Source organism: Epinephelus lanceolatus, chromosome 5 (assembly GCF_041903045.1).
Source record: "Epinephelus lanceolatus isolate andai-2023 chromosome 5, ASM4190304v1, whole genome shotgun sequence".
NCBI lineage: Eukaryota > Metazoa > Chordata > Actinopteri > Perciformes > Serranidae > Epinephelus > Epinephelus lanceolatus.
The window spans coordinates 14,366,560-14,388,416 of record NC_135738.1 but is presented as its reverse complement, the minus strand read 5'-3'; the positions used below and the strand labels follow the sequence as shown (position 1 = coordinate 14,388,416).

General features: G+C 39.7%; 2 protein-coding genes across 3 annotated transcripts; one reads left to right on the top strand and one right to left on the bottom strand.

The window, feature by feature from the left end:
- Positions 1-2,091: 2,091 nt before the first annotated feature.
- LOC117261910 (patatin-like phospholipase domain-containing protein 2) lies at positions 2,092-11,062 on the top strand. The gene is made up of 9 exons (XM_033634500.2): positions 2,092-2,448; positions 5,765-5,997; positions 6,114-6,179; positions 7,298-7,507; positions 7,627-7,687; positions 7,797-7,988; positions 8,498-8,639; positions 8,782-8,859; positions 10,235-11,062. Exons 1-9 carry the CDS (start codon positions 2,262-2,264, stop codon positions 10,521-10,523), a joined length of 1,458 nt encoding a protein of 485 aa, XP_033490391.2. The 5' UTR covers positions 2,092-2,261; the 3' UTR covers positions 10,524-11,062.
- Positions 11,063-13,036: 1,974 nt separating this feature from the next.
- On the bottom strand, positions 13,037-20,815 carry LOC117261585 (G/T mismatch-specific thymine DNA glycosylase-like). Of its 2 annotated transcripts, XM_033633951.2 has the most exons (11): positions 20,680-20,814; positions 19,990-20,061; positions 18,063-18,229; positions 17,366-17,658; positions 17,197-17,266; positions 16,754-16,889; positions 16,543-16,625; positions 16,357-16,451; positions 16,008-16,179; positions 15,502-15,648; positions 13,037-13,833 (listed from the first exon to the last, which is right to left on the bottom strand). In XM_033633951.2, the coding sequence occupies exons 2-11, from the start codon at positions 20,043-20,045 to the stop codon at positions 13,706-13,708; spliced, it is 1,347 nt and encodes a 448-aa protein (XP_033489842.2). In that variant the 5' UTR covers positions 20,046-20,061; positions 20,680-20,814; the 3' UTR covers positions 13,037-13,705. The 2 variants fall into 2 exon arrangements, with proteins under 2 accessions (XP_033489842.2, XP_033489843.2); XM_033633952.2 differs by lacking the exon at positions 19,990-20,061 and having other exon boundaries at positions 20,680-20,815.
- Between the last annotated feature and the right edge of the window lie 1,042 nt (positions 20,816-21,857).

Below are 21,857 nucleotides of genomic sequence, written 5' to 3'. Positions count from 1 at the left end.
TTCTGTGTTTTGTGGTGTCAGTATCGAAGAAAATATCTGTGGGTTCTTATACATTTTTATCAGATACAGAAAGCAGCTGTCCAGTAGTAGCTCACTGACTGTACTACTGTTATTGAAGAAACTTCACATCTATGTCCTCCCTCTCTTCCAGCTTTGCCTCATTCAATTTGTCTTTTGGGAAAGTTAAAAAGTTCCTGGGGTTGTATGTCTCCATTAAAAAAAAACAAAAAACAAAAAAAGTGTGTAAGATTTAGAGGGCTTTAGTGCCATCTAGTGGTGAGGATTGCAGATTACAACCAGATAAAACTTATTGTGGTTCGGATTCCTTCAGTGTTCACTGTGAAGGAAGTTTTTACTGGGAGCTGAATTATCCCTAGAGGTCTCCTCCTCTCCAAGACAAACAGACCAGGCGATTAAAACACTAAAAGAAGCAGTTTCATATTAGAAATCAGTGTTTCCCGTGTGCTGTTTGGCACGTCGCAGATGGCTCGCTAGCCCAACACCTGCTAATATGTGCTAACCATATTTCTGATTCAGACCTTCAGGAGGTTTTTGTCGGGAGCTGAAGTATCCACAAGGTCTCCTCCTCTCCAAGACAAACAGACCTGGGGTATCATTTATAAAACAATGCGTAGGATCCATACTAAATCTGTAAAAACCAAAAATGGCAATATTAGACAATATCTACAATCAGGCTTCCACCTCACCATCTCTGTCGCCAATTTCCTCTCTCCAAAATGTTCGTAAGCATGGGTCAAAGCTTCTCCCATCAAGTCTGTATTTAGAAATCACAACTTTTGCGTGGGGAGTGGTGTACACCTCTTTCAAACCTCGTTTTGCACATGCACAATGTTTATAAATGAGACCCCAGGTGATTTAAACTGGTAAAAACACTGAATAAAGCAGTTGTTGGATTTTCAAATGTACGACAGTCCTTGGACATATCGTGCACCCATTGCTTCAGGTCAGAAAAATAAACAGTCAAATCTGAGCTTTAAGTAGTGATATTTCATCAAAGTCACATTATTCTATATCCCTTTTAAAATAAATCGTTTGCACTAACTGACCAGCATGCACGACAATACATACACTCCAGGATTTTGTCTTCAACATTCAGCTTTTAAACATCAAAGGGAAAGTTTTAAAAATCTAATAACTAATTTATGGTGGAGGGAGGGTCATGCATTTTCCTCCAGTCACTCGTGGGGTTCAAGGAAAATACTTGTAGCTTCAGACAGGGTCAAAATAACAATAAACAACATAACGGCACACTCCTCCTCTGATAAATAAAAGACAGTCCCAGCTTCTTTTGAACTTAAGCTTTTAAACATTTTATTGGGGGTCCTGGATTAAAACTATACTACCAGATAATAAATACAATAATTCTGTTGGGTAAAATAAATAAATTGGGTAAAATAAATAAATAAATTAAAGCTCAAAAAGTTTTCTGAAAAATACAATGAAATGTCAATTTCTTATTGAAAAAAAAATCATTGCTATACATCATTGCAAAGTAGCACAACACAGAATGAAATGGGAGAAAATTTGCTGTGGTCAAAAGTGGAAAAATTATAATACTTTTTTTTACTATTACTGTCAACTTACTTAATCATTTCAATTTCTGATTTGATCCTACTAATATTTATATGTCCTTTCTTTTATTCATTTTCATTTGTATAAGTCTAACTTTTGGGGTTTTGTTTTGTTTTTCTCTGTGAGACCATATTTGTCATGTCATGTTTTCTTCTGTGCTTTATGTTTTATTATTTGCCTGTAATTAAAAAAAAAAAAAAAGAACAGTCCCTGAGTTGCTTCATGTATTTTTTCAAACCTGTATTTTTTTTTCTTTAACTGATGGATCAAAAACAGGAAGCTAAGTGGAGAAATCCCTCTGAGTGAGACTGTTGTCCCCCCTGCCCCTCTTCTTTCCCTCCAGTACTGCACACGTGTTGTTGGTTATGAAAGTTATGGAAACAGTATCACATGTCATGCAGCTGTCCTAATTACCCCCAGTACCTGAAGTGGGCCCCAGCGTGTTTTCTTTTTTTTCCCACATGTGACGTTTGAGGCTAGTAAGTTGTGCAACACCGCACTACAGCCAGCTGACGCACTGCCCATTTCACCTGTAAATGTGGTGCAGATAAGACTGTTTACAACCTCATGAATATTGAAGGGGATCCAAATGCACCAGGTGAACTCTGATAGATGGATGTGGAGACTTTCAGAGGTGTGGTTTTGAGTCGATAGAAACCTCAGAGAAGATGTCTAACTGGGACGAGGAGTGGAACATCTCGTTTGCAGGCTGTGGGTTTAGGAGTATTTACTACCTGGGGGCTTTGAGCTGTATCCTGGAGCGGGCCCCAGGGCTGGTTCATGGAGCGTCAAAGATCTGTGGAGCTTCATCTGGTTGTCTCGTGGCTGCAGCTTTGACTGTTGGGATTCCCATCGGTGAGTTTACTATACATTGCAGACTAAAGCTGAGTGATATCGTCATGGTTTATCAGTTTTATTGGGTATTTTATATCAGGATCTGTTGGCTGACATTATTATTGTATGTCTCATGATGGTCAAATAATGCTTTGAGGTTATATTGTGTCAGTTTTTTCTTCCCTTAATATTTATGTCTAAAATAAACTAAATGTGAAGCTAACTTTGCAAGTAAATAAGTAATTTCTTATGTTATTTATTTGTTGCTTACAAACAGTATGGCGTATGAGTCAAGTTAATGGACAATGATTATATTACAGATCCATTAAAAGCTGTACATTTTTTAATTAAACAAAGGCAATATATGTTTTGTTGTACTCCACATATGTCTCACGTGATACTACAAGTTTTCATTCCATAGCAACCAAAGTGCCCGGCTATTCAGAAAGGTCAGGGATGTGTTATCTCAGAGCATTTACTGTTATTGATACTTGAAGTAAACACTGTTCTTGGCAGGTTCACTGACCCACACAGAGTCCAAGCAATAGTGAGAGCAAATTCCAGAGGTGGCATGGAGTTCAAAGCAAAGGGAGGCCAGATGAGGAAAACCATCCAATACTCACTGTTTCTGCTTTCTTCTGTCATTCACTTAAACACAAAAATAAAAAATGATAATAAAAAACATCACAACAAAAAGCATATTTTATTTTCCGGGTATTCTTATAATGTAACAACAACCTTGAATATAAGTAGAAACTTTATTTTTGTAATTAAAATTACCGCCCCACAATTGTATGCCTCCGCACAGAAATGAAGTTTCTCTTACAGTTTACATCCATGTGTGTGAAAACATGGATGCTTCACACACATCTTCCCACGACAGCCCAGAAGATTTGTACAAGCAGCACAGTCTTAAGGTGGACACCCAAAATCAGTGTCACCAATTCAGTATCTGACAAAATGTCTCCCCTTCTCTTCCTGAGATATGAGGTTAAGTAATGGCCAGAAAAGTGTTTTAAGCAGAACATTATGATGTCACAGTGAAGCTGACCTTTGACCTTTTGAATATGAAATGTCATCACTTCATCATTTTATCCTGTTAGACATTTGTGTCAAATTTTATCATAATTAGCATATGAATTCTTGAGTTATGACCAGAAACATGTTTTGTGAGGTCATAGTGACCTTGACCTTCAACCCTAAAATCTAATCAGTTCATCATTGCGTCCAAGTGAACATTTGTGCCAAATTTGAAGAAAACCCTAGAGGTATTCTTAAGATACCACATTTACAAGAATGAGACAGATGAGGTCACATAGACTTTGACCACAAAATTCTGATCAGTTTATTCTTCAGTCCAAGTGAGGGTTTGTGCCAAAGTACAAGAAATTCCCTCTAGGCATTCTTGAGATACATGTTTACAAGAATGAGACAAACAAGGTCACATAGACATTGACCTTTGACCTATGACCACCAAAATCTAATCAGTTTATCGTTTAGTCCAAGTGAATGTTTGTGCCAAATTTGAAGAAATTCTGTTGAGGCGTTCTTGAGATATTTCGTTCACAAGGATGGGACAGATGGATGAACAACCTGAAAACATAATGCCTCCAGCCAAGGCCAGCGCAGAGGCATAAAAATGTCAGTGCATACACAACACATAACTAAACAAATGACACACAGTGCAGCTTAAAATAGTTTAAGATTTCCAACTTTAAAATGCTTAAAAATACCCACAAATAATTAATAATCCCATCCCTCACTTATGGTCATGAGCTCTGGGTAGTGACCGAAAGAATGAGATCACGGATTAAAGCGGCCAAAATGAGTTTCCTCTGTGGGGTGGTTTGGCTCAGCCAGATAGGGTAAGGAGCTCGGACATCCGGAGGGAGTTCAGAGCCCCTTCGCGTCGTACGAGGTCAGCTGAGGTGGTTCAGACATCTGATCAGGATCCTCCTGGGCACCTCCTGTTAGAGGTGTTACATGCACGTCCAACTTGTGGGAGGCCGTGGGGCAGACCCAGAACATGCTGGAGGGATTATATATCTCATCTGACCTGAAGAACGTTGCTGGGGAGAGGGACGTCTGGGGTGCTTTGCTCGGCCTGCTGCCCCCACGACCTAGCCCTGGATAAGGGGATGAAAATGGATTGATGGGTGGATGCTGTATAAGATACAAATCAGTCTACAAAACAAAACAAAGAGTAACATGCTGGGCTCTAGATATATACTAAGATCTAATCCTGAACTCCATCTTGTTTTACAGGGTGCTAATATTGAGCAAGTTAGAGAGGCCAAATTATTGGGTGTGATTATTGATGAAACACTTTTGTGGTCATCACATATTAATAAAATAGTGTCTAAAATGAGTAGAAATATTTCAATGATAAGAAGGGCTGCACACTTGTTGTCTGGCTCAACGGTTCAACTAGTATTGCAATCTTTAGTACTATCCTGTCTTGAGTACTGCCCAACAATATGGTCTAGCGCTTCAAAACAAGACTTACACAAACTCCAGATCACTCAGAACAGAGCGGCACGCCTCGCACTCCGCTGTAATGGAAGGAGTAGTGTTGAGTGGATGCATGGAGTACTGTCTTGGATGAAAGTGGATCAAAGACTGGCATGTAGTCTTGTGACATTTCTGTTTAATATTTATCATTCTGGTAAACACAAGAATTTGTTGTTTCAGCTACAACCTATAAATGCTAGACATGGCTATACCACTAGGCATGCTATGTGTGTTCACTTTACTCTACCGCTACCAAGATCTAATGCACTGAAGAGAACTGTAATGTATAGAGCAATAGCATATTGGAATAGGCTCCCGCCAAATATAATTAGGATAGACAATAAATTGAGATTTAAAAAGAAATTAAAAGAAGCCATTATTGGTAAACAAATTGTGTTTACTTAGCAAGTTGAAATTGCAGAACTGTAATGATGTTTTGGTTCTTTGAATGAGGTATGTTGATTGTATATTAAGAGTTATTAGAAACAGAAAGAGTTTTTCTGTTTGTTTTGTTTTATTTTAAGTATGCATTTTGTTTTTGTATTTTATTGTATTGTTTCATTGTATTAAGTTTTTATTTTGATTGTACTGTATATATGAGTGTCTGGACCCCAGGAAGAATAGTCTTCACTTTGTGAAGACGAATGGGGATCCATAATAAAAACATAAAACATACAATACCCAGAATACATTTTGCAGAAGCGAGAGAGCTCAGTGAGGCAGGGGTTCAGCTTACCCACATGTCAATGATTCTCTAACTCACTTATTCACCTTTGCTGCATCATGAATACATCAATATGTGATTTTGCTTAATTTTCCTCCTCAGAGGAGTTCTGTGTTGATGTTTTGGCCGTGGCAAAAGAGGCCAGGAAACACACACTGGGAGTTTTCCACCCGACCTTCAGTCTGCTGCGGACAGTAAGGGACTCCCTGCTGGAGAGGCTCCCAGCAGACGCTCACCTCCGGGCCTCTGGAAAGCTCTGCGTGTCCCTCACCAGGCTGTCTGATGGGAGGAATGTTTTGGTGTCAGAGTTTGACAGCAGAGAGGAGCTCATTCAGGTAGAATGGAGGAGGGAGGGGGACTGAGGTGTTATACAAACTGGTCTAATTTCATGAGTCTGTTTTGATAGTTTGCTGTATTCTGAAGTTTTGTTCTTCATTGTTTACTGCTGCAGGTTCTGATGTGCAGCTGCTTTTTCCCTGTTTACTGTGGTTTCGTCCCACCTTCGTACCGTGGAGTGGTGAGTAGATATACTGTACATTTCTTAAGTTAAGTGTTTGTGAGAGGATTAGAAAGAAATGGTTATACAATATGGTTTTCCTGTGTTATTTACTTTAAAGCCCCTTTAATCCGAATTTTTTAAAATCTTATAAATAGGGGCTTTAAGTAATAAATCAGAGTAGGAATTTCAGGCACAACTTGATCTATTTCATGGTGAATGGAGAATGTAAAAAAAGGTACTCCTGGGCCCATTTTGTTTTGGTTATTTTAGTCCTGTAACGTAGCTATGGTGGAGTATGACATTTTTTCATTTTAAAGGTCTAGTATGCAGGATTTAGCGGCATCTCGTGGTGAGGTTGCAGAACTGAAACTTCTGCCGTGTGCCAAGCATGTACGAGAACTACAGTGGCCGATGTGAAAATGCAAAAACGCAAATAGCCCAGTTCAGATCCAGTGTTGGATTTGTCCATTCTCAGCTACTGTAGAACAACATGGCAGACACGGTGGAAGAGGATCTGCTCTGTTTGTAGCTATAAATGGCTCAATCTAAGGTAATAATATACAACGATTCTTAGTTTTAGGTGATTCCAAACCAATGATGACAATGATAAATATGAATGAACATATTTCATGTCTGCCAATAGATGCCTCCAAATCCTACAAACTGGACCTTAAAACATAATATAAAAAAAAGATAATACAACTTTCTTGGGTCACACAGGATGAAAGAACTAGGCATTTTTTTAGAGCTGCCATTCTGCATCTGTGCTCAACATCCCGGTCTCACTCAAAAGTCGTCAAATATCGGTGCATGGGCAGCGATGTCCGGCGTCAGACACCGACGATAAAAAGCTGTCCTTTCATGTTGGCATTATACACTGCTGGGCGCCATTATTGTTTAATGTTAGGGGGAAATGCAGTGGTACAATAAGTTAGAGGGATAGATAGAGATAGGGGGGAAAGCACACCAAAAAAAAATTGTCATATGCACTAAACAAATCTCTTCACTATGCCTGAGTGGTAATCCATTTCATTTGTAACACTCCACATGCCTGTTAGAGACAAAGATACAGCTCACGCAGTACATACATGCATTCAGCAGGGAGCTGAGTTTGATTTCTCTTCCTGTCTCCTCAGCTGTATATGGATGGAGCCCTGAGCAACAACATGCCTTTGTTTGAGCACAGAAACACCATCACTATGGCCCCGTTCTCCGGCGAGAGTGACATCTGCCCCAGAGAGGGGACATTCAACTTCTTCGAGGTGCACTACGGCAACGTGAGCATCCAGGTCAACACCGGCAATGTGCATCGGGTCTGCACATCCTTCCTCCCTCCCACACTTGAGGTGGGTGATTTTTCTTTAAAACAGTGTTTATACAAATGACAAAAGAATGTTGAAATGTTGACACAGTTCTCTGTAATGTAAAGGAAGAGCAAACAAACCTCCACTTTTGTGTTTGACAGAAGCTGGCTGAGATCTGCCACAACGGTTACATGGACGCTCTTCATTTCCTGAAAGAAAGAGGTGAGCTCCTCCACCTTCATCCTCCTCCTCATGACTGAGTCTTTGATTTTACTGGTTCACACCATGTAGTGACAACTAATACATGCTATCAGTCATTTGTGTCTTACAGACCTGCTTGGAACACAGTGTCTTCCTCCCAGTGTGATGGTGCAGATGGACACAGTCAAACCTGCTTGTTGTGAGCTGGCGAAGAAAGTTAAGTCCCAGAACACGGGGTTGAACGGACAAAACTCTCATCAGGAAGATCATTGTTGGCTAAGCCCGGAAGTCATAGAGAACTTGCCAGTTAGCTTCAAGAAAGGTAAGGACGGCAGGTGTCAGCAGGTCACAGGTTTGTAGGCCAGAGAGGGGGTTTAATTCAATTAAATTAAACAGAACTTTATTTACCATGAAGGAAGTTCTTGTGCCAGAGAATGCTGCAAATTACAATAACACCAAGTACAGTAACCACAATTTTAACGATTCACAACCAGTACCAAGTTTCAAGCATCTTGGACATCACTGAAGATGTGTCCAAGCTGCACCACGTGGTGTTTGAGAAGCTTGACATTCCCCTTCCTCATTTCTGTACCTCACTGAGCCAGTTTGTCACACTCACAAAATTAACTCACCTCAAAATTACAGGATAAAAAATAATTTTGAAATGTTTTATTGTTCAAGTTAAGGACAGTCAGATTTATTTTGGTTACAGACTATAACACTGACATTAAAGTTGCTGCAGTGAAGACATTGTGTGTGTGCATATGCTTGTGTGTGTGTGTGTGTGTGTGTGTGTGTGTGTGTGTGTGTGCGCGCGTGTGTGTGTGTTAGTGCTGTGTGAGGCCTGCAGGGACAGTCATGGTGGCAACACTTGGTGGTCTCAGCTCACCAAGTTCCCTCCAGTGAAGGTGGTTTTGTGTCTACTGACGCTCCTCGTGCTGCCCATTGAGCTGAGCTTATTACTCATTAAAAGGTAAAGTGGTTTGATGATGCAACCAGAAGATAATGCAGCAAGAGAATCACACTTATTTCATATCCTGCTTCTCTTATTATTACTAGCATCACTTTGATCACGTATTTACACTTAATGCTTTATATGTCTTTTATTGTGACAGCATAATATTATCACTGTTGACGCTGACTGCAGATCTCTGCAGGCAGACATGGAAAAGCAGAGGCAAGGACCTCAACAGGTGTGTGCACTTGGAAATACACTGCCTGGCCAAAAAAAAAGTCACCACCAAAAAAAAAGGTCATACACTCTAATATTTTGTTGGACCGCCTTTAGCTTTGATTACGGCACGCATTCGCTGTGGCATTGTTTCGATAAGCTTCTGCAATGTCACAAGATTTATTTCCATCCAGTGTTGCATTAATTTTTCACCAAGATCTTGCATTGATGATGGTAGAGTCTGACCGCTGCGCAAAGCCTTCTCTAGCACATCCCAAAGATTCTCAATGGGGTTAAGGTCTGGACTCTGTGGTGGCCAATCCATGTGTGAAAATGATGTCTCATGCTCCCTGAACCAGTCTTTCACAATTTGAGCCCGATGAATCCTGGCATTGTCATCTTGGAATATGCCCGTGCCATCAGGGAAGAAAAAATCCATTGATGGAATAACCTGGTCATTCAGTATATTCAGGTAGTCAGCTGACCTCATTCTTTGAGCACATACTGTTGCTGAACCTAGACCTGACCAACTGCAGCAACTCCAGATCATAACACTGCCCCCACAGGCTTGTACAGTAGGCACTAGGCATGATGGGTGCATCACTTCATCTGCCTCTCTTCTTACCCTGATGCGCCCATCACTCTGGAACAGGGTAAATCTGGACTCATCAGACCACATGACCTTCTTCCATTGCTCCAGAGTCCAATCTTTATGCTCCCTAGCAAATTGAAGCCTTTTTTTCCGGTTAGCCTCACTGATTAGTGGTTTTCTTAAGGCTACACAGCTGTTCAGTCCCAATCCCTTGAGTTCCCTTCGCATTGTGCGTGTGGAAATGCTCTTACTTTCACTATTAAACATAGCCCTGAGTTCTACTGTTGTTTTTCTTCGATTTGATCTCACCAAACGTTTAAGTGATCGCCGATCACGATCATTGAGGATTTTTTTCCAGCCACATTTCTTCCTCGAAGACGATGGGTCCCCACTATCCTTCCAGTTTTTAATAATGCGTTGGACAGTTCTTAACAGTTCTCCTTAGATGTTTTCTCTGCTTGATGCATGCCAATGATTTGACCCTTCTCAAACAGGCTAACATCTTTTCCACGACCACGGGATGTGTCTTTCGACATGGTTGTTTAGGAAATGAGAAGCAACTCATTGCACCAGTTGGGGTTAAATAACTTGTTGCCAGCTGAAAGATAATCGCCCATGCAGTAATTATCCAATAGGAGGCTCGTACCTATTTGCTTAGTTAAATCCAGGTGGCGACTTTTTTTTTGGCCAGGCAGTGTATATAATTTGAAGGTTGTTTTTTTAACCTTGTGTTTATCTATTTTAATCTCAGTTATTGGGTTAAGGTTACACATGGTCTTTGACAATCCATCTTTATATTCTCCAGTACATTCTCCAGGTCGTCTCACTCAGATCTTAGCAGCCAGACAGGGGAAAACATCAACATTAAACCTCTGGCCTCGACAATCACCAGAAATTCTAAGAGAACTCTTCACTGGGACAACAACGGTAACCTGGCCCTCCTCTCCCTCACATCCACCTGCACAGGTCCATCCAGCTTCCCCTCCCCCAACACACCTGAATACAGCAAGGTGACTTTAAACCACAGGAGTAAACGGACTCTTCATCAAACATCAACCGGGCAGAAAAAAGCCTGTTTAGAACTGCAAATGTGAAATAGAATACCTAGAAATAGAATAGCTTAATTGATATGTATTTATAATCTCTGTGTAGGAGAAGAAATGCATGTTTAGATTTGTGTTTCAGATCTTCTGCTACATTATGAACTATCCAGATCTCTCAGGTCATCTGGTTCAGGTCTGCTTTGTGTGTCTAGAGTCAAAACTAATAATGGAGAAGAAAAGTTCAGATTTTATGCACCACATGTCTTAAACAATCTCCCCAAAACCTGCCGGTCTGGTTCAACCCTCACTTCTTTTAAATAAAGGCTGAAGATTTTTGTTTGCCGCTGCCTTTTATTAAGTTTATTCATTGTTTACACCGTAATGTAACTTTTACTCTGGTGCTTTATACCTTTTATTCTATTCAAGCTCTTTTTATTTTCTATTCTCTGTGCTCTCTTAATGACTGTTTGAAATGTCCTTTTATAAGGTGTTTCTTTTCCACTGTTTTGATGTTTTTAATGTTTCATGTAGAGCACTTTGAATTGCCTTGTTGCTGATATGTGCTACATAAATAAACTTGGTTTGTCTGACTCATGTATCGGTTCAACAAGGCTCAAAAACCGCCTTAGCTGGTGATCAAAAGCTTAACCCAATTAACAATTATTTACCCTATTTACCCAGTCAAAGTTAACAAGCAAATGAGCATGTTGTTGAATGACCAGCTACTTTAAAGTAAGGCATAAAATCATCCCAGACTTAACTTGGTCAAGAGTTGACAAGGAAAGTGATGCAATGTTTGTATCCAGGGTTATTTGCTATTTGGTTTTTTTTGAGGTTCTGTAAACAAAAAGCAAATGTTATATGCTGAACCATTTTCATTAGATGATGTGAGTTTTGTAGGATATCATACAATCTCCTACATGAATTTTTTATATTTATATGACTATTTTTTTGGCTTATATTTCCAAGTATGTGACTTGGAGTGTATGGTACTTATTTTTTGTATGTTGTAAAGCAGGGCAGTAACAAGCCCCTATGTTCTGCTGCTGGAGGTCTTGAGGCATTGAAATCTTCATTTGCAGGCCTGTTTCTGCAGCTGATTTTCACCTCTGACCTCACTGAGAAGGAAAAGAAGCAGAAAAGTTTGTTTCATCCCCTTTGAAACTTTAGTTGGTAACTTTTATAACAACATTTTTGTTACACGAAAACTGTCACTGTGTCCAAAGAAATTCATGCTACATCACCTGCCTCCTCTTACTGTGTGTTAGCCTTACTGGCCTTACCGCACATGATGAAAACAACCAATCAAAATCAATCATGTCAACGGCTGCTTGTTAACTGTGGTCAAACTGTCAGAAGAGGCAGCACTAATCAAATATGAATCAAGATTCTGTTACTGTATTGCCTATTTCTCACCTAAAATGTTTTCAGAGGCATATTTTAAATGCACTCTTCAGCTGTAAAAAGAAGTTTGTGACCCGACCACCATTTTGAAAACAGTGGAGCTGGAAGCCGGAGCAAACGTTCTCATTTTTTACAGCTAAACAGTGCATTAGAAACAGTCTATGGTTAGAATGTGTTTCTGAAAACATTTCAGGTGTGAAACAGGCGATGCAGTAACAGTGTCTTGATTTATATTTGATCAACACTGCCTAGTTTCACAATCAGTGATTGGCAGCTGTGTTAGAAACGCCTCAGCTCTGATTAGTTGCTTTCCATGAGAAGCGGCACATTCTGGCAAAGGCCATGAGATGCACAAGTGGAAGCAGGAGAAAGTGATTTCTTTCACAGATCATCTGTCTCATGTACTACTGTGTGGTGACAGTTTCAGCAAATATGACGTTTTTTTTGTTTACAAAAGTTACCAACTGTAGCTTTAAGAGTGTTTAAAAGCACTTCGGACCCATGACAGTGGAGCAAATCATAACAGACTTTAATTAATGATCAATTAAAGGGAAAAATATATGTAAAAGTCAGGTAGTGTGGTCATAAGATAAGATGGTGATGTTTTGTCTAACATTGTCATTCATTCATTTTCCATAACTGCTTATCCTGTTGGGGGTCACCGGGGGGCTGGAGCCTATCCTAGCTTGACATTAGGTGAGAGGTGGGGTATATCTTGGACACGTCGCCAGGTCGGCCAATTTAGAGTCACCAATTACCCTGCATGTCTCTGGACTGTGGGAGGAAGCTGGAGTACCCAGAGAAAACCTACACTGACATGAGGAGAACATACAAACTCCTCACAGAAGGGCTCACCCACCCGAGGCGACAACGCTAACCTCCGCACCACCATGCTGCCCCAAATATTGTCAGATATGCACATTTGCCTCAGCTGAAGCATTTTTGGGGGCTCTGTGGTCAGAGGTCCAAACCATATTACTGTGAAATCCTGTTTCAGGATCTAGAGCACGTTTGTTGCATGTCAGCGCTTCTCTTTTGTGTTGGGCTCCACTTTCTACTGTTGTTTTCTTTTCTAATATATTCTATCTACTCTTCTCTATACTCTAAATTAACTCACAAGGTTGTATGACACTTAAAATGACTGAAAGGGAATCCAATAATATAGAAAAAGCATCATCAGGACATTTTAATGGACAAGTGTTTCATAAAATTCCTTGTGAATGACATTTTCATAAACATACAAAACATAACTCTAAATTTCCTAAAGCAAAAAAATGATGATAAAAGATTAAAATAGAACCTGTTTTGAGTTTTGTAACATTATATTGAAAGGCTTGCCCGTTATTCCCTGTGAGGGATCTCTAACAGACGTGATGAGCCTGGTGTCACCGAGTGATCACTTTGCATCGTGGTCAGTTCATAGCACCATGAGTGTAAAACATTAATGCTAGCTAAATCCTCGATTCACAGAGGATCATGTAGTCAAGCTTATAAAATAACCTCCTGGAGTTTTATCTACTGTGAAAACAGTAGAAGTTGAATGTTCACACATACTGCATCACAGTGCAGTAAGGTACAGTACAGTATGAAGGCAAAAACAAATGTTTAAATACGCGACCTTCTCCAAGGACAGTCGAGCATCATTGTCAGGTCCCTGATTTCACATCATTAAAAAGACTGCCGTGAAGATGATCATACATGTACACAAGACCACAAACAAAATTAAAAAGTGCAGAAAGAATATTCTGCAAAACATCTAAAAAAGTCCATCTATGTGTGTATATTTCACTCGGACACTATTAAAACCATCTAAAAGTCATCATGAGTCCTTATACACTGCCGTCCTTCGGTCCACCGCTGATGTCTGGGATCTGATCTGCAAAAGACTGGGTCATCCACTGTCCGTCTGGGAGCTGGCCCTCTGGTATTTGTGACGTGGCCGCCTCCTGTGCTCCTTCTGAAGACAAGATGACACAGACTCAAACCCTGTGCTGAGGATAACAGGACACAACTGATATCTATATAGTGGTGTAGGAATGAGTCCTTAAACCTGGAAATGAGTTAGTATTTCTGCACTTCGGCGCCCTCGTCTTGAAGTCAATGGGTTTTTTGAATATGTTTTTCGTTAGATACCTGAAATAAGGTCAACACAAGCTGAAGACTGTTTCATATTTTTTCTACAACACAAAATATACTGGCGAATTTTATGTCTTAAAAAAGGCAGTCGCTAACAAGTAGCTAAATAAGACAACAAAGCGTCATCACACTGAACACTGCTCTACAGCCTTGTTGTGGTGGCAACGTTGAAGTTATGCGACCATGGTGTAGTTCATTTATAGCATAATGTTAGCTTTTTACTATGACAATTCTAGTTACACTTCACAAATCGAAAAAGTGCTGAACAAAACATTTGAGTGTCAAACTTTTTTTTGCCACAGAGCTTATTTTCTACAATAATCCAAAATTACATTTGCTTTTTGTTGAGCAAACCGGGGCAATGCTAACTTTCAGGTAAGCTGACAAAAGATGCTATCCCTGCAGCACTCCATTATGTTTAATCTGGTAAATCTGTAAACATAATAGGCACAATATTATTTTTAAGACACCGAATCCCTTGTGGAGGATAAATCGTTGCCGACATAAAAAGTATTGTATTGCTCACAAATTTACCTTTGCAAATGCCCATTGTAACAAATCAATCATAAGCTATGAGTATATTCACATGGTCACAAGAAATCAGGTTACTCAGAGAAATTATGTTACACAGGATACTGACAACCTCGTTACTGTAAATCCACATACGTATGTATACATGCAGCAGCTCAGGCTTGTCACACACTTGCAAAAAGCTGATTAAAAGTTGGTTACATGGCTAGGAAATCTGGAGAAATCTAGCTGGAGAAATCTAGCCGGGGAAATCAGGTTTCTCTGAACTCCTCCCCAGATTACAGAATCTCAGTTATGCCCTCGTATATGAAGTCAGCTCACAGCAGAAAGTTGGCTGTAATACGGTTACTGAAGTTCATGTAAACACTCTGAATGCTCCAAACAAACCTGAGTAAGCCTTAAAACACAGTTAAAAAATGTATCTGGACAAACAACATTAAGCTTCACCCTGATCATTACAAAGGGTGTTCAATTTCAACACTCTAAAGCCCAGTTCTGATCAAAGATTCACTATGAGATGAAACCATTTTAGAACGTTGCAGAGAAAAGTTGCAGCGGTGTGAACTGGCCAGTCTGAGCTCTGTCACCTGCAACTCAGCTGGTCAAATCACTGGCAGCTGGTTTGAGGAAGTAAATCACATCACCTGTTTCAACAGTTAATCAGCTTGTAGTGAAGCCTGCTGGTCAAGTCAAAATGACCACAGACGGCAGGTCAGGTGCTCTGTTTCTGTCCTCACCGTGTGCTGGTGTCAGATAGAGATGATACACCATCTCATTTAGTTGCATTGGTGTGAACCAGCAGGTTTTTAGAACGTTGCAGAACGGTGCATTGCAAGTAGTTGCATGATTCAACTCGCCACGTCGTGGATCTTTGGTCTGAACTGGGCATTAGAATAGCTGTAATAAAATGTGAGGAGTGAAATACACTTGACTCTGTGTGTGTGTGTGTGTGTGTTACCTGTGTTTTCTGTAGTTGAGAATGTGCAGTGACCGTTGGTCTGGCTTTGGCCTTGACCCTCTCCATACTCTGCATACGCTCCACCGTAGGCGTCTTCATAACCAGGATCGTACTGCTCCTCCTTAATCGCCATCCTCTTGGCATCCTCTGTTGATGTATAAAAAGGGAGAGAAAATGCCAAACATGATCTAAATTAGATCCAGATATCAAACTAAAGGCAGGATTCTACTATCAGCATGTACTTAAACTCACAAAGTAACAAGCCAATGATGACACTACTTTGCATATTATCACTTAAAAAAACTCGTTAAGCCTTCATACAGTATTTTTTATTAACACTAGAAGAGGGGAAACTACCTATTTTTAAATGATAATCATAGCTTTTTTTCTTTATGTCACAATGCTGCTTCCAGTTTCACTATAAGAAAACAGATTTTTCACTGCCATGCCACTAACAGGTTGGATAACAAACCACACATACATTGATCCACACAGACGGTGCTTACCCTTGGCCAATTTCAAGTCAAACGAGTACTGAATCTCCTCAATCTCTCTGGTCTTTTGGACGCCCTTCAGCTGATCTCTGAGCTCCCTCAGTTTGATGTAGAAATGGACTTTGTCCTGAGCACGAGGGAACTGAGCACATCGAGCGCTGGATGAAGGCATTAGATACAGAGCCTGTGGAGGGGAAATGACTGTCAGATTAATCCTTCAAAAAAAGTAATACTGTACGGTTTAAAAATGGCTGTGGTGTGGTTAAAGGAGGAGAGAGTGAATCCATTTTAAGAGGCTAATTTGAAAAATGAGGCTAAAGTTCATCAATATTTGATGGTAATGAAGCAGTTGGGTGCTCACCACTTCACAGTCGGGGATCTTGTGTGGCTGCAAACCAAAATCAAGTTTCTTTGGTTTTTTACCAAACATCTCTCTGCAGAACATTTCATAGATGCCTTGAGGGGAAAAAACAGAAAATTAATACTTTAATTCACTTTATCAGATAATTTTATTGCAACTGTAGCTCTATGGTAGGAGAGTGCTTACATTTTCCATTAAAAACAGCAATTAGAGGCTTGAATTTCTTCAGCTTCTCTACAAGAATTTTGCCTCCTTCACGTAACTCTTTACTGTTGAGATGAAAACAAAAGAAAAATGGTTAAAATACAGTGTTATTTCATGGTGACTGAGCAACTTAAAATCTATGAGCAATGCCACTGGTATCTTACACATTTTTTTCCATCATTTTTAGGCCTACCTTGTGAGGTCTTTGCTTCCTGGTGTCGCCCTGGCCACCATGTTGGTGAAGCCCATTTTGTACTTGACAGGCAGGGTGGTGTCATGCATGTGGTTGAGCTGCTCTTCAGTGAATCCAGACAGGAAAAGGCACTTCCCTGAAAATTTAAAAAATACCCCGTCAAAGGAACATATCTGGAACCTGATCGGTGGTGTTGAGAAAGTGGTGCTTGAGTTCATCTAATGGAATGCAGGGGTACGTCTTAAAGAAAAGGTTGGAACCGCTGTTCTAGACATCTGACACTCAAACTGGGTCTTGCAAAAAAAAGATCCAGGATTACACACTTGCCCTTCCCTCCCACTCTTTTCTATAAAATTTCTATAAAACTTCTCTGACAATTTTGGCAGGACAGGAGTCATTTTTACTATTACACATCTCAAAATCTTTTTTATGAGACAACTTACAGAAATGATTTCCAGGACCTGGAAACCACCGACCAATAAAAGCTGCCATCAGTCCTGGATTGATGCCAATCTGGAAAAGAAACAGTGCATGGTTTTGAAGCGTACAAACCCAAGTTCATTCCTGACAACACTGTGTTTAGCTTTTAAACAGTTGAACGGGGGATCTTACAATGACATAATCCAGGTTGTAATCCAGCAGGTCTGGTAGAGTCTTTTTCATGACTTCCTCCTCTGACATTCCCTTGAAGCGGTCAATTTTCCTCTTCACCTTCTTGAAGCTCTCGTCAATCTTCTCTTGCTTGCCATCCGCCTGACCCTCAGCAGCCTTCTTGGGCTTGGGACCAGGTTTGCCTTTAGGTGCATTTGGGTCCTTTGGTGGCTTTGGTACCTTGGGGACTTTTGGTGGTTTGGGTGCTTTGGGCTCCTTGGGTTGAGCTTGTCGGCCTCTCTTTTTTGGCGGGGCTACAAGAAAATTTCAGAGAGGTGACATCAAAACAAAGAAGCACCTGCATTTTGTTAAAACTGTGGGCAGATACAATTTGCATCTTACTGCACTTAAATATAACTCCATTTAATTAATTTTTGGAGTTTCTTAAAGCACATCAAACATCGATGCAAACCACAAGAGTACAATTTATTTTAGTAAGCCAAATATATGTGACAAGGCTCTCAATAACTTACACAAAGCTCGTCTTTTTCTAGCAAGCATGCGAATGCTGTGCAGTATTACAAAACTTTCATCAGATATTTAGGTGTAATTTTTCAATACTTTATGGCATAAAAATAAATCTAGGACCTGACACAGAGCCAGCTGATGCACATATACAGTGGAGACAGGATGTCTTAGTCAAAAGAGATCATAGTACGTTTTGCAAGGTTGGCAGGTTCCTGCTGTTGCATCATGGGTTCTGGATTCGCCATGTGTGCCATGGCTGTCTCTCCCGTCTGCTCCTCGGGGTAATGAGGCTGATGGTTGTGGCTGAAGCCTGAATATTGGGCCTGGAGAGCTTGAAATTGCTGTGCAGAATGAACCCTGTGAAGAGGAAGAATTTTGAAAAGACAGAAGGGAAGTATACATCAAGTGAGATGGCAACTGGATTTGCTGCAGGGTTAAAGCTGAGTTAGATCAGTGTGTTATGTAACTTACTGTATGCGCTTTTTTCTGTAGTTGATTGAGTGTTACAGAGTAATGATGCATAATTCACTCTGATTAATGAATACACGTAACTGATGCACCCTCCTACAACTGTTAAGAGTCAGTTACTCCTCATGAATGGTAGGTTTAGTTTGCCAGTGTAGTTAGAGACACTCTTGTGGAGCTTTATGTTTGAGAGTGAACTACTACAACCTTCAAAATAACCATAAAGCTGATCAACACCTCTTAAAAACGGTTTCAACAAAAACTGAACATCATAACCTTAATGACTCCGGCACTGTTGAAGGTCTGTTGTATGTTTGCATTTGTTTTAGCGAGATGGACCTAATACACTGATGTGCTAGGGTTTTAACTGTATGAGATTTTCACGGTACTAAAACTGTCTCAGAAAATATTGCAGTTTCACGCTGTCACAGTATTTTACAGAATTTATCTTATTATCAGTCAGAGTGACCCTTAAAAAAATGAAAATAGAAGGGTTGTTCTTGGTTAATCAAACGTTTTAGTACTATTGTAGTAAAGATTTCTATTTTTCCTTATTTTGACTCTTCCTTTACCTCACTCCATTTCCTCAGCACTGACTGGTTCCTTTCACTCTTTGTTCACTTATTAACCTGATTGAGTTCCTATTTAAACCCTGAACACCATTTCACTCATCTTTTCTTGATCGGCACAGAGAGCGGCAGTCCTGGTAAGCAGTTTCTTTCTCTTTAGTTTATCCTGTGTATGATTAGTTTATCTGAGCATTATTTACTCTTACTAAGATGGACATTTGTTTAATTTGACTTAAGTTTTAATTGTGTATTTGTTTATTTTGGATTTGAACCCATGTGTGTTTGCTCCCACTTTATGTTTAATTGCAATTTGAGTTTGGAAATAAACCATTGCACGCAGAAGGAAAGTTTCAGTGGCTGATGCATTCTGACCAATGCCCATGATAGTAGACCTCTCCCACTGAACCTCTTCTTCTTAACTATAACTAAAAATTTGAATCATTTTGTTCATGGAAGTATGTGTAAGAAGTCCCCCCATAGAAAATAAATAAAATAAAGCCCAGATTCAACAATCAGCTGCATTTCTTTTTTAAAAAAATAAAAAAAATAAAATAAACATAAATAGGCAAATGTAGATAGTATTATGACCGTCAACTTTTATATCACGGTATACCTTGAAACCAGTATATCGCTGCAACCCTATGGAGTGCATATCAGTCATGAAAATGTGGCATGTGTGCATGTCTATAGTTAAAAAAAAAGGAGAACATACAGATCATTCTGTAGAGTTGTGCAGCTTATATTCAAACCACATGGAAAACCCACACTGTTAGTTCCCATTCAACAACTGTTAGTGAATCAGAGACTGTAGAAAAGCTTTACATTCCACCAACAAGATGCTTTTTAGTTCTCCCTGTGTTAAACCAAGGTTAAATGCCATCCAGCTATAAGAAAACAATATATACAGCACTATAAAACATAATTCATGGTGCACAGCCCAAATGGCATATCATGAAAACAATGGTAAAACAAAATCAAAAGGGGCACACATGCTTTCATTTCATTTTCGCCACACTTTTGCCATTCAGAGGTTTGCAGATATGATCCTGTGTGGCCACATTGCTGGTGAGGAGGAAGACTCACCACTGTTGAAGATACTCCGGGGAGACAACAGGGAATCCATTCAGCTTGTCTTCCATCTTTTGGGTGGTTTGACTTTATTAAATAAATCAATATGCATATTGAGGAAACATGTCTAGGTGATGCACATGTGGTTTAGCATGTTAAGAGTCTGGCAGTGTATGAAACTGAATGCATGTGCCAACAGGGCACTGTAGACAAACTGAGGATTTAACAAAAAATAACATTAACAAAATGATAATTTAAATGGTGATACACAACACAACAAAGTTAAACCATTTATATGCATGACCAATTTTAAGAAAAAAGCAACAGTATTTATCGTAGACACCAAATTCTGCGACTGCACATCAATGACTGTACCTGCACCTTATTCTATGGCTATGCTAACTCACAAGCTAAACCCGGATGAAAACCATATGTCCATTTTAAACCAGTTTTAAAATACACTGCTCGTACATAGAGATTCAAGTTTGTAGCTGTCTTATTTCACTCGTAAATGTTCGTGTTCCGGGTGATAATATAAAAGTTATTGTCAAAAGCTATAACAGTAGCAGTGCCACAAGTGCAGCTAGCATTAGCCAACAGCTAGCTGCTCGGCTAGCTTAGCATGGATGAATGGTTTCGCTTCCACTGAGAATCCTCGCAGAGAAACCGTACACAAGTTATCAGTATTTAAAAACTTACACGTACCTGCTGTGGGTAAGGTTTTGATTAGTTTCTCCTGTACAAATAACTGTTATTTTTCCATCTACTGCTCTTCTATTCACAACATATGAGGAACAACAGAGGCAACAAAGACATGACAGCACTGCCGGTCAACTTTGACACCGGAAGATCTCAAGTCTAACACGTAGGGGTGTACAAAGAAAAATATCTTAGGGTTTTAATTAGAAAGTGGCTCCAAGGAGAAGTATTTGTAACCGTTGAATATTATAGTCTTATTAAACAAATCTGTTTGAATATGGTGTTTGCACTGTAAACTTCGCGACAAACTCGAAAGCTAACAAAACGGTACGCCCCTATTTTCACATTGGTATGAGCCGCTCGACTTTTAAACTCTGTTAGACTTGTTTCCTATTGGCTGATGAAGTCTGTGCTGTTTAAAGGGTGATGTTTGCAACTTGGTGCAATTTTAAAGTAGCCTACTGCGACTGGTACAAGTATAACTACTACACCAATAATACAAAATATAATAGGTTAAAGAATAGTTTGTTTTTTGTTTTGAACACGGTACTAATTAAAATGAAAACAATAACAGAGCTCCACTTAAGGCTTTGATTTCAGACTTTTAACAGTTTTTGTCGCATCTTAAAGCCTAAAATTCCAATGGGGTGATTTTATTGACCTGTATTTCTTTTTAACACTCATGTGCGGTGTCCACTTAAGGATATCCTCGGGTTCCTCATCCTCAGCGTTTTTTTTCTGAGGCCATTTTGTCTGAGGTTATTCCATCTGAAGTCTGACAGAGGTTTTTCTGAGACCTGATCCTTTTTCATCTAAGGTCTGACACCTGAGGATGTCCTAAACTGGACACCATACTCATGCTACAAACGGAGGGTTGTGCAAAACACATCACTACAACCTGATAAGACATAGTTTGCGTTTTGACTTTTTTACAGCAGAAAACATGAGGCCATTCCTTACTGGTTTCCCATGTTAGAAAATTAGATTCACAGCTGTTATGAAGGCCTAAAGAATGTCCATAGAGTGCTGTTTTTAAGCCCAGCACAAAGGAGATTTGTGCAAAGCACACTCTCATAAAAACAATGACATACACTTTAATGTAGCCTTGGTTCAAAAATAATCTGTCCTTACTGTAGCCAGAAATGTGTAATATGAAATGATTTCTAAAACTATTTAAACCTGTG

Bases quoted from the DNA above. Each gene is read 5' to 3' on its own strand.
- LOC117261585 (XM_033633951.2), bottom strand. From the start codon at position 20,045: ATGGAAGACAAGCTGAATGGATTCCCTGTTGTCTCCCCGGAGTATCTT. The intron at 17,659-18,062 runs GTACTATGATCT...ATTTTCTTGTAG, and splicing joins ACCTGCCAACCTTGCAAAAC to CCCCGCCAAAAAAGAGAGGC. The intron at 16,626-16,753 runs GTAGGCCTAAAA...TCATCTCAACAG, and splicing joins GGAAGCAAAGACCTCACAAG to TAAAGAGTTACGTGAAGGAG.
- LOC117261910 (XM_033634500.2), top strand. From the start codon at position 2,262: ATGTCTAACTGGGACGAGGAGTGGAACATCTCGTTTGCAGGCTGTGGG. The intron at 2,449-5,764 runs GTGAGTTTACTA...TTTCCTCCTCAG, and splicing joins GACTGTTGGGATTCCCATCG to AGGAGTTCTGTGTTGATGTT. The intron at 7,989-8,497 runs GTAAGGACGGCA...TGTGTGTGTTAG, and splicing joins GCCAGTTAGCTTCAAGAAAG to TGCTGTGTGAGGCCTGCAGG.